At 29.5% G+C, this 13079-nt stretch overlaps 1 protein-coding gene across 1 annotated transcript; it reads right to left on the bottom strand.

Moving 5' to 3' along the window:
• Positions 1–2910: 2910 nt before the first annotated feature.
• On the bottom strand, positions 2911–4587 carry LOC102620807 (zinc finger protein CONSTANS-LIKE 5). Its single transcript, XM_006474075.4, has 2 exons — positions 3745–4587; positions 2911–3597 (listed from the first exon to the last, which is right to left on the bottom strand). Exons 1-2 carry the CDS (start codon positions 4477–4479, stop codon positions 3202–3204), a joined length of 1131 nt encoding a protein of 376 aa, XP_006474138.1. The 5' UTR covers positions 4480–4587; the 3' UTR covers positions 2911–3201.
• Positions 4588–13079: the final 8492 nt, after the last annotated feature.

The following is a 13079-nucleotide window of genomic DNA, read 5'->3' as shown; positions in this document are numbered from 1 at the left end:
CCCTTTTCCTAAAAATTTGAGGTCTATTTATCTATTAGTGTTTTTCCCTTCTTTTTATATCATAAACGTATATTAAATTCTCCCCAAACCTTATTCAAATTTGAATCCAAATTTCTTACATCACTCCAAAATTTACACCGAATTTTTTTTTTTTGGCTTATTTAAATTCATGTAGTCATACTACCACATTTGACTTTTTTTTTTTGGCATGGATAAATTTCAACAACTATTGACAAAAACGTTTCATCACAAATTTATAACAAAATACTTATTGTCTTTATCCTTCGAATGCAGTTATGTACTCCTGCTTCATCAACTTACCCATCATTATTCATCATCTTCGAACTTAAACTAAATGAATTCTACCAAACTCATCGGATCAAAAAAATTAATTAAAACCTAAATGAGATGATCAAACATAAAAGAACTTCAATCAAACATTAGACATACTTATGCTTGTGGATTGTGGCTAAGGAAACAGCTAGCAGACTCTTGATATGCAAAGATTGACATTCCATGCATATTACTGTCCCCGCAATTAAAACTTTATATCAAATATGGCAAAACATTTAGGAAATTGAACCTCAACCCTAAACCAATATCGCACCAATTATTTTTAATTCTGGAAAACGGTGTAGACCAAACTTACTGTAGAATTTCTCCAAACTTAGAACCCAGCCACATCGCTTTCCTAAGGCATCAACTGCTTCGATCGTTTTGGATCGGTATGGGCTGCTTTCAAGAGCTTGGAAAATGATCCCAACGAAAACTGCAGCCACTAGTTGTAGATATTGCAATTTCTAATTATTACATGAATCGAAAGGAAAAAAAAAAGATAAAAAAGAAATCTCTTATGCATCGTCGTAACGGGGGCACTCGAAAGGGCACAAATAATATGGTAAGGAAATGTTTCTGAAAGCGAAGATCTAACTGCCTCAAGATGCCCGGAAGCAAGTTTTTGTAATTGTGAAATTTGTAATATAATCGTTAACACGAAAAAAATATTTATTAAAGTGAATTTCTCATCTTCAGAAAATTTTATATGGTAATCTTAAGAAACTCGACATCATCTTGTTTAATGGTTACTTCGATATGAATTTTTTTAATACTAAAATTTCTGCTAATATAGGATACAGTGACAAAATGCTCTATCAATTAATTATTAATAAATTGATTATATGCTTGTGTGTGTACATAGTAAGATGATTTTTTTCTTCGTTTGGCACTAGTTTATAAAATGTTTTTTATTCATGGAAGTTCTGCTACATCTATTTAGAAAAGTACAAAATTTTCAGTTGAAGAGAAAATCATTTGCCAACCAATAATAAAAACCAAAATTAATCAAATTTCTATCTAGCAAAATTTATATGTTATTTGATACACATTCAAGCAACCCAACACTTTTTAACTTTTTGTTAATAACAGAGGCTATATCACAAGAGTTATGGAAAAAAGAATCCCGAAAGGTTAATTTTGAGCTTTGACTTGCAAGTACAGCTCTCAAGGTACTTGACATCAACAATAGCATTATTAGATTTAGTTCTCCCTCCCTCCCTCCCTCCTTCCACACTCCACTAATTCAATTACTATTAGGTTGCGATAGATATTAATTAGTCAGAGAGAATCCTTTAGACTTGTAATTAGAAATGTTGCTTCATCTAATAGAATATATTCTTACAACTTTTAACAAGTGATATTAAAATCAAACTTTAACTGTCAAAATACTTTAATAACTCAACTGTGCATATAAGTAAGATATGTCTCTTCACCTAATACAATAGTCCTTTAAATTAGATAATTAAATGTCTTATGTTTGTCTCTAACAAAAATAATGATACATTCAGTGTTGTTTTTTCTTCTCCCATTTTTTCCCCTAAAGGTATAAAAAATACCAAAATTTGTATATATAGGAAAATAATAAAATGACAAAAATTTTTTTCAAATTCTCAATCGTCAAAATCAACTTTAGTGTAACGTCGATGCTGGTCCTCGTAGATTTAGTTGTAGTGCTGAGAAATCTAAACTGACCCAGTATGTATGTGTAGGGTGTCCTACCAACATGAAAGCAATAAGTTTCAGTTAAAGATTATCTTGATTATCAGTTTCAAAGCACTTTAAGCAAGTCAGCTTTTTTTTTTTTTTTTTTTTTGGGCATTACTTTATCAAACGAAATGGATTTATTTTAATTATTTTTGGAATTAAAAATAGTAAAATACAGTCTTTTAACTGTAGTTATTGAATAATAACGTATAAATAATTAAATTTTAACCATACATGAGCATATATGTAATGTGTCACAAGATCTATAAAATTCAACACAAACATCTACATTTTATTTAATATTCTTAAAAGTGTCATCAAGTCAATTCTTAGATCTCAACAATACTTAATTCAATTCCTCATAGTTATTTTCTTTAAATAATTTTCTTTATTTCCAAAAATATAAACAAACAATATCAAATGGATTAGCTTTATGATCGCAAGATCCAGGGGACCAATTTAAAAAGAAAAAAAAATTAATTTCCTCTTTTAGATACTCAGAAAGCAAAAATGATTGTAGCGATCAAAGTTCAGCGGATGATACATAGCATTCCTGGAAAGCCAATCTGTCATTAACGTGAACAGCCCATGTCTTGTCAGAGAAAGTTCCAGAACTCCTGGAAAATCTTTTCTTCTAAGGTCCATCAAAATTTTATACTATATCCATCCTCCCTTTCTAATAATGGAATTTTAAACTTATTTTATTACTTTCAAATAAAACATTAAAAAAAAACCACCTAAATTCAGCGCCCTTTGATTACACCAAAAGGGTATTTAGCATTAAAGATATTATTAAAAAACAGACCGGCCAATAGGGATTCAGAATTAGATTCCTGTCTGAAAGAACTAAAATAAAGTAGAGAGTCAAAATTAAAAGAGAAAATTTTTACTGAACAGATGTAAGAGTTACAGAAGGCCCTTACAGAAAAAGTACACGGGCTGACAAATCTCGGTGATGTTAATCTTAATGACTTATCATCATCATCATCAGGAATCAGAATCATAATTCTGCCAATCAAACGGCTTAAACTCCACCGGTTACCCTATTTTACACATGTTAAAAACTTTTAAACACCAACCGTACGATTATTCTAGTTTCATTATTTAGCAAATACGCCCAGAAGGACAGAATCATGACACTGAATTTCCGCTTCTTACTCCTCAAAACGAGGGAACGACGCCGTATTGAGAATCGGCCAAGTAGGCACCAGCGGCTGAAGCTGCAGATTTGTAAAGCCGGTCAACTTCGGAGTCAGCCTCGGCTCTTTTCGCGAACCGGCCCTTGATTCTTGGTCTAGTTTCGGCGTAAGCTTTACGTGAATGATAACGAATAGTTTTCTCAAATTTACGGTTCTTTCTCTTCTCCCTGTAACGCAAAACTCTAGCTTCTCGGTCGATCCCACAAAGTTGACTTGCCTGGTTAGCACCAGGAGCCGATACGGTGACGCTTGGATCGGCGCCGGACCCAGTGCTCATATTTCGGCCAAATGTGTACGAAATATCGGACATCGAGTTCCCATCTGGAACTACTCCAACATCAAGAGATGACGATGAAACCTGAAACCATATAATTGAATAAAATTAGAGTATGTTTGTAACTGTTGTGCTTTTATTTAATTTTATTTCATAGCAGCAGCAGCAGCGGATTAAAGACGGAAAACAAAAAAAAAAAAGGAAAATTGTGGCTTTGAGTTTGATAATTACACTTTGGCTTTGGTAGTTGAATGAAGAGAGCTTGGATCTACAGAAATCGATATCGAAGCAATTTTCATTGTTGATCAAAGGAATTGGAGCTGCAGCTTGAGCTGGAATTGGTTCCGGTTTAGTTGTTTGAACAGGCACAACACTGTCCATGCCAGCGCTATGATGATTCTGAAATGAATTCGGATAATCAAAATCATTCAAATCAATAAACGGATCGATGAAAAACATATCCCCGGATTTCATTTCACCCGCGTTTTCAATTCCAGGTTTCGAATTCGGAATCAGCCAGGAAGCAGAGTCCACGCCGTCGTGTTCACTGGCGCCAGTAAACTCTGAGCCGCCATTTTGATCACTCGGAACCAGGAAGTTAAAAGCCGACGACTTGACAATCGAGTCAGCCGAGTCGAAGAACGGCTCAATAGGGAGGCGTTCATGGCGCCGGGCTAAAGGGTTGGCAGAGTGGATATCATTGTCGCACGTGACACACAAGGCAGCCGCATCAGCCTTACACGTGACAGCCGCAGGGGCCTGCTCGCAGACCTCGCACATCCAGACACGCGCGTGTTTGTTCATGCAATTGTGGATTCTTAAATCGCAGTTCAGGCATAGGAAAGCAGAGTCAACTCTGCAGAAAACAGCCGCCGCCGCCGCTTTGCAAGTGTCGCATGGCTTCGCCGCCACGCTCCACCCGCCGGAAATAACCTTCACGCTATGTAATTCAATTCCCATGGGCATTACTAAATAAAGCCTCTTTCTTTCTTTCTTTGAGTTTTGGTCTCCGGAGTAAACGTGGAGGAATGCAAAGACTAGTTTTTGAGATGTTTGGTTTTTGATTTTTGGATTTTGTTCTCTTGGCTAAGAATTAAGAAAGGAGAAATCTACCTGATGACGAGTAGTAATTGGACACGTGGATGATTGCTGGCCATGGAAAATGGTTTAATTTGCTTCGAGTTTTTTGGGATTTTTAATAATGTTTAGGAGACGTAGTTGTCATGTGTCTGTGCCGACGTGGGACCCAATGTCAAGTGACAGACAATATGATGCAGAAATGAAGAAAGATTGAGGCGAACCTGATCTCGGGTTTGAACACCCGGCTACTTAAACGGGCCGGGTTCTCAATATTATTTTTTTAGTACAATAGTCTACACTCTACAGTAAAGTAGCGTTTACTTTTTAAATTGGATTGAGAATCCTGAAGAGTGTAAATCTTAAGATTGGGAGTGTAGAGTGGGAGTAGGAGTAGGTTGTTTACTTACACTGAAATGGAAGTATGGAATAGAGATCAGAATATAATTTATGTGTTTACTTTGTCTTGAATTGGGAGTAAATAATTTTAAATTACAATTTTATTCTTATTTAAAAAATTATAGTTTTTAATTACAAAACTAATAAAATATATATTTAATGAATAATATTTATTTTATTATATTTATAAATTTATTATAATTATTAATATTCTTAATTATGAACAATAAATTATTGATTTTAATATAAAATGAAACCTTATTTTATTTTATTCAATATAGTTATATTAAATTTATTATTATATAAAATAATAATATAATATTATTTAGTACAAAATTAATATTTTATTAGAATAAACTATTTATTATTATTATTATTAAATAAATATAGTACTATTATTTTTAAAATAAATATAATAATATTATATTTATTAATTCTCTATTAATATAATAATATTATTTTAAAATAATATTAACTTATAATCAATGCAAATTATTATTTAGTTAAATATAATATTATTATTCAAATAAATATAATAATATTATTCAAATAAATATAATATTATTTATTTTATTTTATTAATTATAAAATATTAAATTAAAAAAATAAAAGGGTAAAAAAGGGAGAGGTGGGAGTGGATTCCCACTCCCACCTCCCCCAATGAGAGTCTCACTCCCACTCCCCACTCAAAAAATGGGTGGGGCCCACGGAGTGGGATTCCCAATCTCTTCCCATTTTAAATAAGTAAACGCTGGAGTGGGAGGAATCCACACTCCTCACTTCCACTCCAACAAGTAAACACAGCATAAAATCTCTCTATAATCATAATATTAAAACCAAACTAATTTTATTACATGAGGAGATTATAATTTAATAAAGTTATAGTTAAAAAAAAAATTTGCTTTGACTTTGTAACCCTTAGTGCAAGTGACATAGTAGTAAGATATAGGTTATATTGATAATTAGTTTATGGAACATGTCAAATCTTATATATAGACATTAATATAAGAGATTGATATAATTTTAAAAGACTGAGATGTAAATCTCTGCAGTGATGAGAATATGCAAATTAATTTTAGAAGTCTAAAGAATAAATCATTGCTTCAAGTAATTTTAGAAAAATATTATATTCAATTTTAAACATTCGATATAAGATAGCATATATTTTTTACAATATGCGGATAATTATTATCACGTAGAAATAAGTTCCTTATAACTTATTACAATATAAAGTTTAGTTTTATTTATAACTAGCTATTGAGATCATAATTTTTTATGACTACATTTAAGTTATTTTTATATCGATTATCACTATAAAGAAATTTTACTATATAAAATCCATATTTTAGATATCTATGACTATCAACAATTGTCTTCAAAATGATAAAAAAAATTATGAAATTTAATATGCTTCGTGATTTTTTTTGTTTTTGTAGCTAGGTATCAATTCCATTGAAAATGTGAATTGAGATTTTTTTTTTCTTATATTTCCAATATTTATCAATCATGAAAATATTAAAGCAGGTCCTACTCTAAAACAGCATTTACAAGCAATAATCTCTACAATTTTTCATTATCGCTAGCACGTTCTGCTTGTTATTAGTAATAATATTATTTCACAATACACTTTGTAAAAACATATAAATTATACATATACCAAAAATATATAAATTGTAAATATACTAAAAAATTATTACTAATAAAAAAAATGTAATGGCATTATTTACATGTAGTGCAACATAGTCACGCCGCAAAGTATGATACTACTTTAATTCCATGAATGCGCTAATCGCTAGGATATAGGGAAATCACATTGGCAATTGTTAATTGGTTTTACTTTTGCCATTAATTGAATTAATAGGGCAAGTCCACCAATTATACGCCTATATTGCCATGCCCTTCCACCAGATGGGTTCCACTAAATCTTATTCGTTTGTCGAGTAAGAATAAGATATCCAATTGATAAATTTTTAGATATGTATGAAATATCAGTACCAGTATTTTGTATTACATCATGGTTCATTGATATTTTTGGGTACGCGACATTTATGATTTCACTGTTTAAGATTTTACAAAATTAATGCAAATTTCGTCCCCACCTTTTATCCTGAAAAAAAAAAAAATCACCAAACAAATGGTAAGAGAATTCTAGTATAAAAGTTGGAGATTGCTAAATACAACTTGTGAGATAAAATAAAATCATTATATATTCAAACTTGAAACTCAACTATTGAAGCAACAAATTTTTTTTATTAAAAAAAGAAAAAGAAAACTGATATTAACTCCACGAAAGCGAATCAAATTCGAATGAAGTTAACATTGAGCGACTCGAGGCCAAAGTAAACAAAGGGGGTGGGCGGGATCAGAATTTCAGGTAAGTTTGTTTGGATACAACGTCACCTCATATGCGGACTTAGCATATTAATGCATTAAAAATGTAATTATCTCCGATTTTTTCATAAAGACGAGACTACCCTTGAGCTCGCAATTGATAAGAGTTTGGCACAGAATTCAAGAAAAGTCACTGTCAGCATGCCACATGCGGGAGACAGGTGATGGGTCGGCAAACCGTGTTGCGTTTTCTGATTTGCTCCCTCATTCTTTTGTTTTCTTATGGAGGGTATTTTCGGAAACCGCGTATTTTCTGCCCTTATTATTATGTCATGGGATAATAATAGAAAATTGAAAATAAATATCATATCTGCTTCACTGTTTAAAGCTAAAGATTGGTGACCTGTCCGATAAGTGTCGAGATTTGAGTCGAAGTACGTGGCAAGAAAACAAATTTTAATCAGCTAAAAAATAAACTTTCGGTTGGTAAATATAAAATAATTTTATTGAAGTTTACTAATAAAATATAACGGAATTCCACTTGAGGACTTCGCCGAATGATAAAGACTCGTTTCGTTGGAGGAAATCATAACGTAGATCTAAATTAATTTTATTAGTATATAGAGGTTATAATTTAATCAAAATATAGTTATTAAAATTATTATTTTGACTTAATTATCTTTAATGTAAGTGATATAGTTATAAAAATTATTGTTTCACTACATAAATAAATGAATCATGTCAAATTCACTATATAGATATTAATAAAAGTGATAAATTACTTTCAAAAAAATTAGTATATAGATTTATCATTTATGTATTGTTGAAAATATGTAAAACTATATTAAAAGTCTCAAAACATTTGTATTATCTCTAATATTTTTTCTCATTGTCTAACTGTACTACGAGGAGGCAAATTATTTTAATATAGTATATGACATTTTTTTTGTAATATACAAATAATTATTACTATATAGAGGTAGGTTAATTTAAGACATGATTTATAACTTATTAAAATATAGAGTTTACTCTTATTTATAATTAGCTCAAATTGAGATCATAATTTTTATAGTTATATGAAGGTTATTCCAACATAATTGTATCACTGTAGAGATGTTTTACTGTATTTAGAAGAAATGGTATTGAATCTCAATTCAAGAATAATGTTATTTTATAAATATATTATTTGGTGTAAATACTCGTTTAATCATTATATCTTAACTTAAGAATCCATTTAGTCTCTATGATTTAAAAATTACTTCAAAACACCTTTGTTGTTAAATATGTTATGCTCGTATCCTTGTCTTTCTTTCCTTTTACAATAATATCCTTGCCTTCCCACGGATATTAATGAAAAAAAATTGTTAATTTATCTAATTAGCCTTAAAAATAACATAAAAATTTCCACAAACTTTTAAGTTATTATTTTACTTTTAGGATTAATTTGGTAAATTTTTTATAAAATAACTATTATTAAAATTATTGCAAGGATATTAAACATTGCATTGTTTTAAGTTGGCTGATAATAATGTATTTATAAATAAATTATTAGTAAGTTAAGTTGCATGGGTCTTAAAAAATAATAGTTCTTTCATATTAATATTTATTGGTTAATTTACTATTTAAACTTTTATAGATAAATTAACTAATGTCAATAATATTATTTATTGTAAAATAAAGAAAAAACAAGGATAAAAAAAATATAATATAATTAACTACAAGACTGTTTTGAGGTACTTTAAAAAATATAGGGATTAAACGAATACCTAAACCAAAATATAAGAAGTAAACAAATATTTACCCTATTCTTGAAAGCATAAGTTAAATAATTTTTTATCTTAGGTGCTGGTTTTTCAAACTGTTAATGAATTAATAATGTGAGAATACAGTACTCGGCATTAATTTAACGGGGAAGTCCTAAGAATTTGTCTCACATACAAAACATATTTGTAAAAATTATTAGATAAAAATAAGAAGTTCGAGAAAATAAATTGAAGCTATATATATATATATATATTAAATGACGTTCAATTCTTTTATTTTCATTTCACCTATAAAAGTGGAACCTTTTTTTTATTGATTCAATTCTTTTATTTTCATTTCACCTACAAAAGTGGAACTTTTTTATTGTCTTGCCAAAGGAGGAAAACAGAAAACAAAAGTTTTACTTTCAAGTTCAACGAAAATTGAAGTTTGGGTTATTTTCAGACTTTGAGACGTAATTAAAGATTCTGATCAAAATCCATGACATTCTTGCCAAATGAAGAAGGGAAAAAAAATCTTATATTGCTCCCTGTCTCTTTCATATCAGCTCCTGTAAAATGATAAAACTACAAGAACTGACTTTTTAGAAATTATAAATTATGAACAAGAGCAGAGAGGCCACACACATTCCAGATACTACAGTATTGTAATGTTGATTCTCAAATTAATAAAATTCAACTCGATATTTAAGTATAAAATATTTAATTAATTTATATAATTTATTTTAATTTAAAGTCTTAGTCCTTTTTACTCGTCTATGATGAAATGACAATGATCCATTTAACTACGTTGATAAAGAATAAAAACATAAAAAGAAAATGAACTCTTTAGTCTTTACTAAAACTAAAAAGCTAAATATTTTGATACGGAACCAACCTTCAGCCGTTTTTATTAGTACAATTTTATCGTCAAATTAAATACTTTGAAAAATAATGAGTAGTATAATGAAATACGTTTTTTTTTTAATTTTTTTTTAAATTCAATCTCTTCACCGGATAATCTGTAGAGAAATCAATTGTAATGCCAAAATTTCCATGATTATAAATTATGGAAATTTTGCTTTATTAGAATTTATAAATGACATTATTGTCCTTATTGACAATGATTTTTCATGGGGTAATTTTGGAAAAGATTTACTTTTTTCAAATTTAATAGGGTTTCTTAAAACTTCTTATAAATTCATATTTTTCCTTATTCCATAACACTAAGGTGGCGTTTGTTTTTTAACTTAATGACTTAAAATGACTTAACTTAATTAATTAAGTTAATTAGAGGTGTTTGTTTTTATAACTTAATGAGACTTTTAAGATAATTTTGACTTAATAAAATAAGCTAATTTTTTTGGCTTTTTACTTAATGGAGAAATCTGAATTAAGTCAATTACTTGCTAATGTCAAAAATATCCCTGTTTTATAATTTATTTTTCATGTCTATCCCAAAACTCACCCATAGATACTTACCCCACATAAAAATATCCTTGTTTTTTCTTTCTTATATTATATACGATAAAATTTGAAATTTATGGTATTTTATATATTAAAATTTCAAAATAATTATGTATTCACTTGAATATAGTTTTACTTATAAATGTTAAAATATTGTGGTATTTAATATATTATTTATTTGACATTCAAATTTAATAAGGATACAAATGTAAAAGTACATATTTTCAGCTTTTTAAGTTGAAAAAAACAAACAACTTAATACTTATTTTCTGAGATTCAGACGAAAAAACAAACATATTATTCAGATTCAGACATTCAGACCTATTCAGAATTCAAACTAATCCATGTCTATTCAGATTTCAGACAAAAAAACAAATGCCACCTAAGTCCACAACGTTTTTCTTCTTTTTTCTCTGTTGCTTATTACTCTTTTACTCATACCCTAGAATTCAAATGTTTGTTTATGAGAGAATCATAACGGTTGATGTTGGAGGTGTTTGAGGCTCTTAGAGGCTTAGAGGTGTGTTAGATCAAATTCTTTTATCGAAATAAGTAACTTCATTCCTAATGTACTGGATATGTACAAATATTTTGATACTACTATAAGTACATGTATTTTTATAGTTCTTTGAAAATTAATTGTTTTTCATGGCAAACTTAGTTTACGTAAATGTTTTCAAATATGAAAATTATGTTATTTTTTATGGTTTTAACATAATATTATAAAAGCCTTTAAATGTGTAATTTATTTTGTTAAATAGTTATCTTTATGAAACTGTTTATAAAATATTATAATAGAATTTGTTTTGCAAGCCTTAATTATTGTTATGATTTTTTATGAGTTTGACAAAAATGTTTTGATCACATAAACAATTGAGATTATTTATGATTATATGGGGGTCACCTCTCGAGGGCCAGAGCACCGCAAAGTGTCATATATAGTGCAAAGTACTATGTACAAGTTATTACATATGAAAAACTAATTTGAATATTTTAAATCATTGTCCATAGTTATTCTTATGGACCAATATTGAGTTTCTATTCTAAGTGTGCACGCGATATTTTAATTCTAATTCTGATTATGTTTCTGGCCGGATCACCGGGAGTATAGGTGACGCTATGTGACATGAGCTGACCTTTTGTCTTCTATGCATATATTATACGATTTGCTTTCATAATTAACTATGCTTTTGATATTGTGGGTTACTGTGAATTCATGTCATCTTATCGTGATATGTCGTTTTATGAAATATATGGATTTATAATATATGTTTTAAAAAAAAAGGCTTGCAATATTTTTGGTATCGATAAGATAGTATGTTGAGAATGATTTTACTTGCCGAATTTACGACTCACCTTTCATTATTACGTTTTACAAATTAAGTACCTTATTGAGAGGTGTGCTTATCATTAGAGTTAAAGATTTGTTTCCTTTTACTAGTTGAATAAGAGTAGGAACAAACTCATGTTTCTTTTAAGTTTATTTATTTTATGAACTTATAATTTGGGAGTTTTGAGATTTTTGTTATCTTTATATCTTCAGGAGAGATTAATATTAGACACATGGATTTGTGGTTTAATTGATTAAAAATTTGAAGTATTTCAATTTGAGATCTTTGTGTAAGGATTTGGATTTGTTAGTAGTTTCTTTCATTGCGTGCTATGCACGTATTAAATTTAGAGTGTTACATTACATCAATATCTATTGTTTCTAATTTTATAGACATAAACTCTTTTATTTAGTAGGTCTTTTTTTGGCTATCGTAATTATCCATTTTGGCTATTTATGTCTTTCCATAAGTTGTAATTATACTAGCTGATTCTATAGTTTTGATACTGTTAGATGGTCAATTATTTATTTATTTTTATTGACATTTTTACTATCTAGCTTATTTAAGCTGTGGGGAATCGTAACTCGGGGTATAGTTGCTAGATCCCTTTCCTTAATCCAAACAGACGTGGAAAAACTTAAAAGGTTTTCTCAATAAAATCAAATTAACATTTGAAAATCAGAATTTAGGTCGCAAAAGTTTGCTCAAACTGGCAAGCTGTTTTGCTATGTCTGAAATAATTTTGGTTTTATGAGACCAAGTTACCAATAAAATATATAAAGCCCTTTCCATTTTTCACTCAATAAAAACAAAATCCATTAATTTCGTGGGGTCATTTTCTATGACGGTCTTCCTTCTGGTGGCGGAAAGTCGAAAAGGACCCGGCCAATGACACTAGCGTGACGGCGGTTGAAAAGGGTAGTTTCGTCTTGGTGTGCGATTAATTTTGTATAAAGTTAAAGTCCCTTCAATAAGGTCACGAGACCATGCTTTCGGCGCTTACAAAAAGACAACGACTTTCATTTAGTTGACATTTAATTAATTAGCGATCTATCAAAGTTTTACTACTTTTAGTTGAGGATAATGACAATAGAAAAGATAGTAATTCAAATACTTAATTAACTTGTAGAAACTTCTTTTAAAGCACATTTTGGGCTTGTATTTTTGCAAACTGGCCCAGATACGTCTGCAAGCCCATCCCTCAAAGTGCCCAAGTTGA

Source organism: Citrus sinensis, chromosome 9 (genome assembly GCF_022201045.2).
Source record: "Citrus sinensis cultivar Valencia sweet orange chromosome 9, DVS_A1.0, whole genome shotgun sequence".
Taxonomy (NCBI): Eukaryota; Viridiplantae; Streptophyta; class Magnoliopsida; order Sapindales; family Rutaceae; genus Citrus; species Citrus sinensis.
This window is presented reverse-complemented; position numbering and strand designations above follow the sequence as displayed.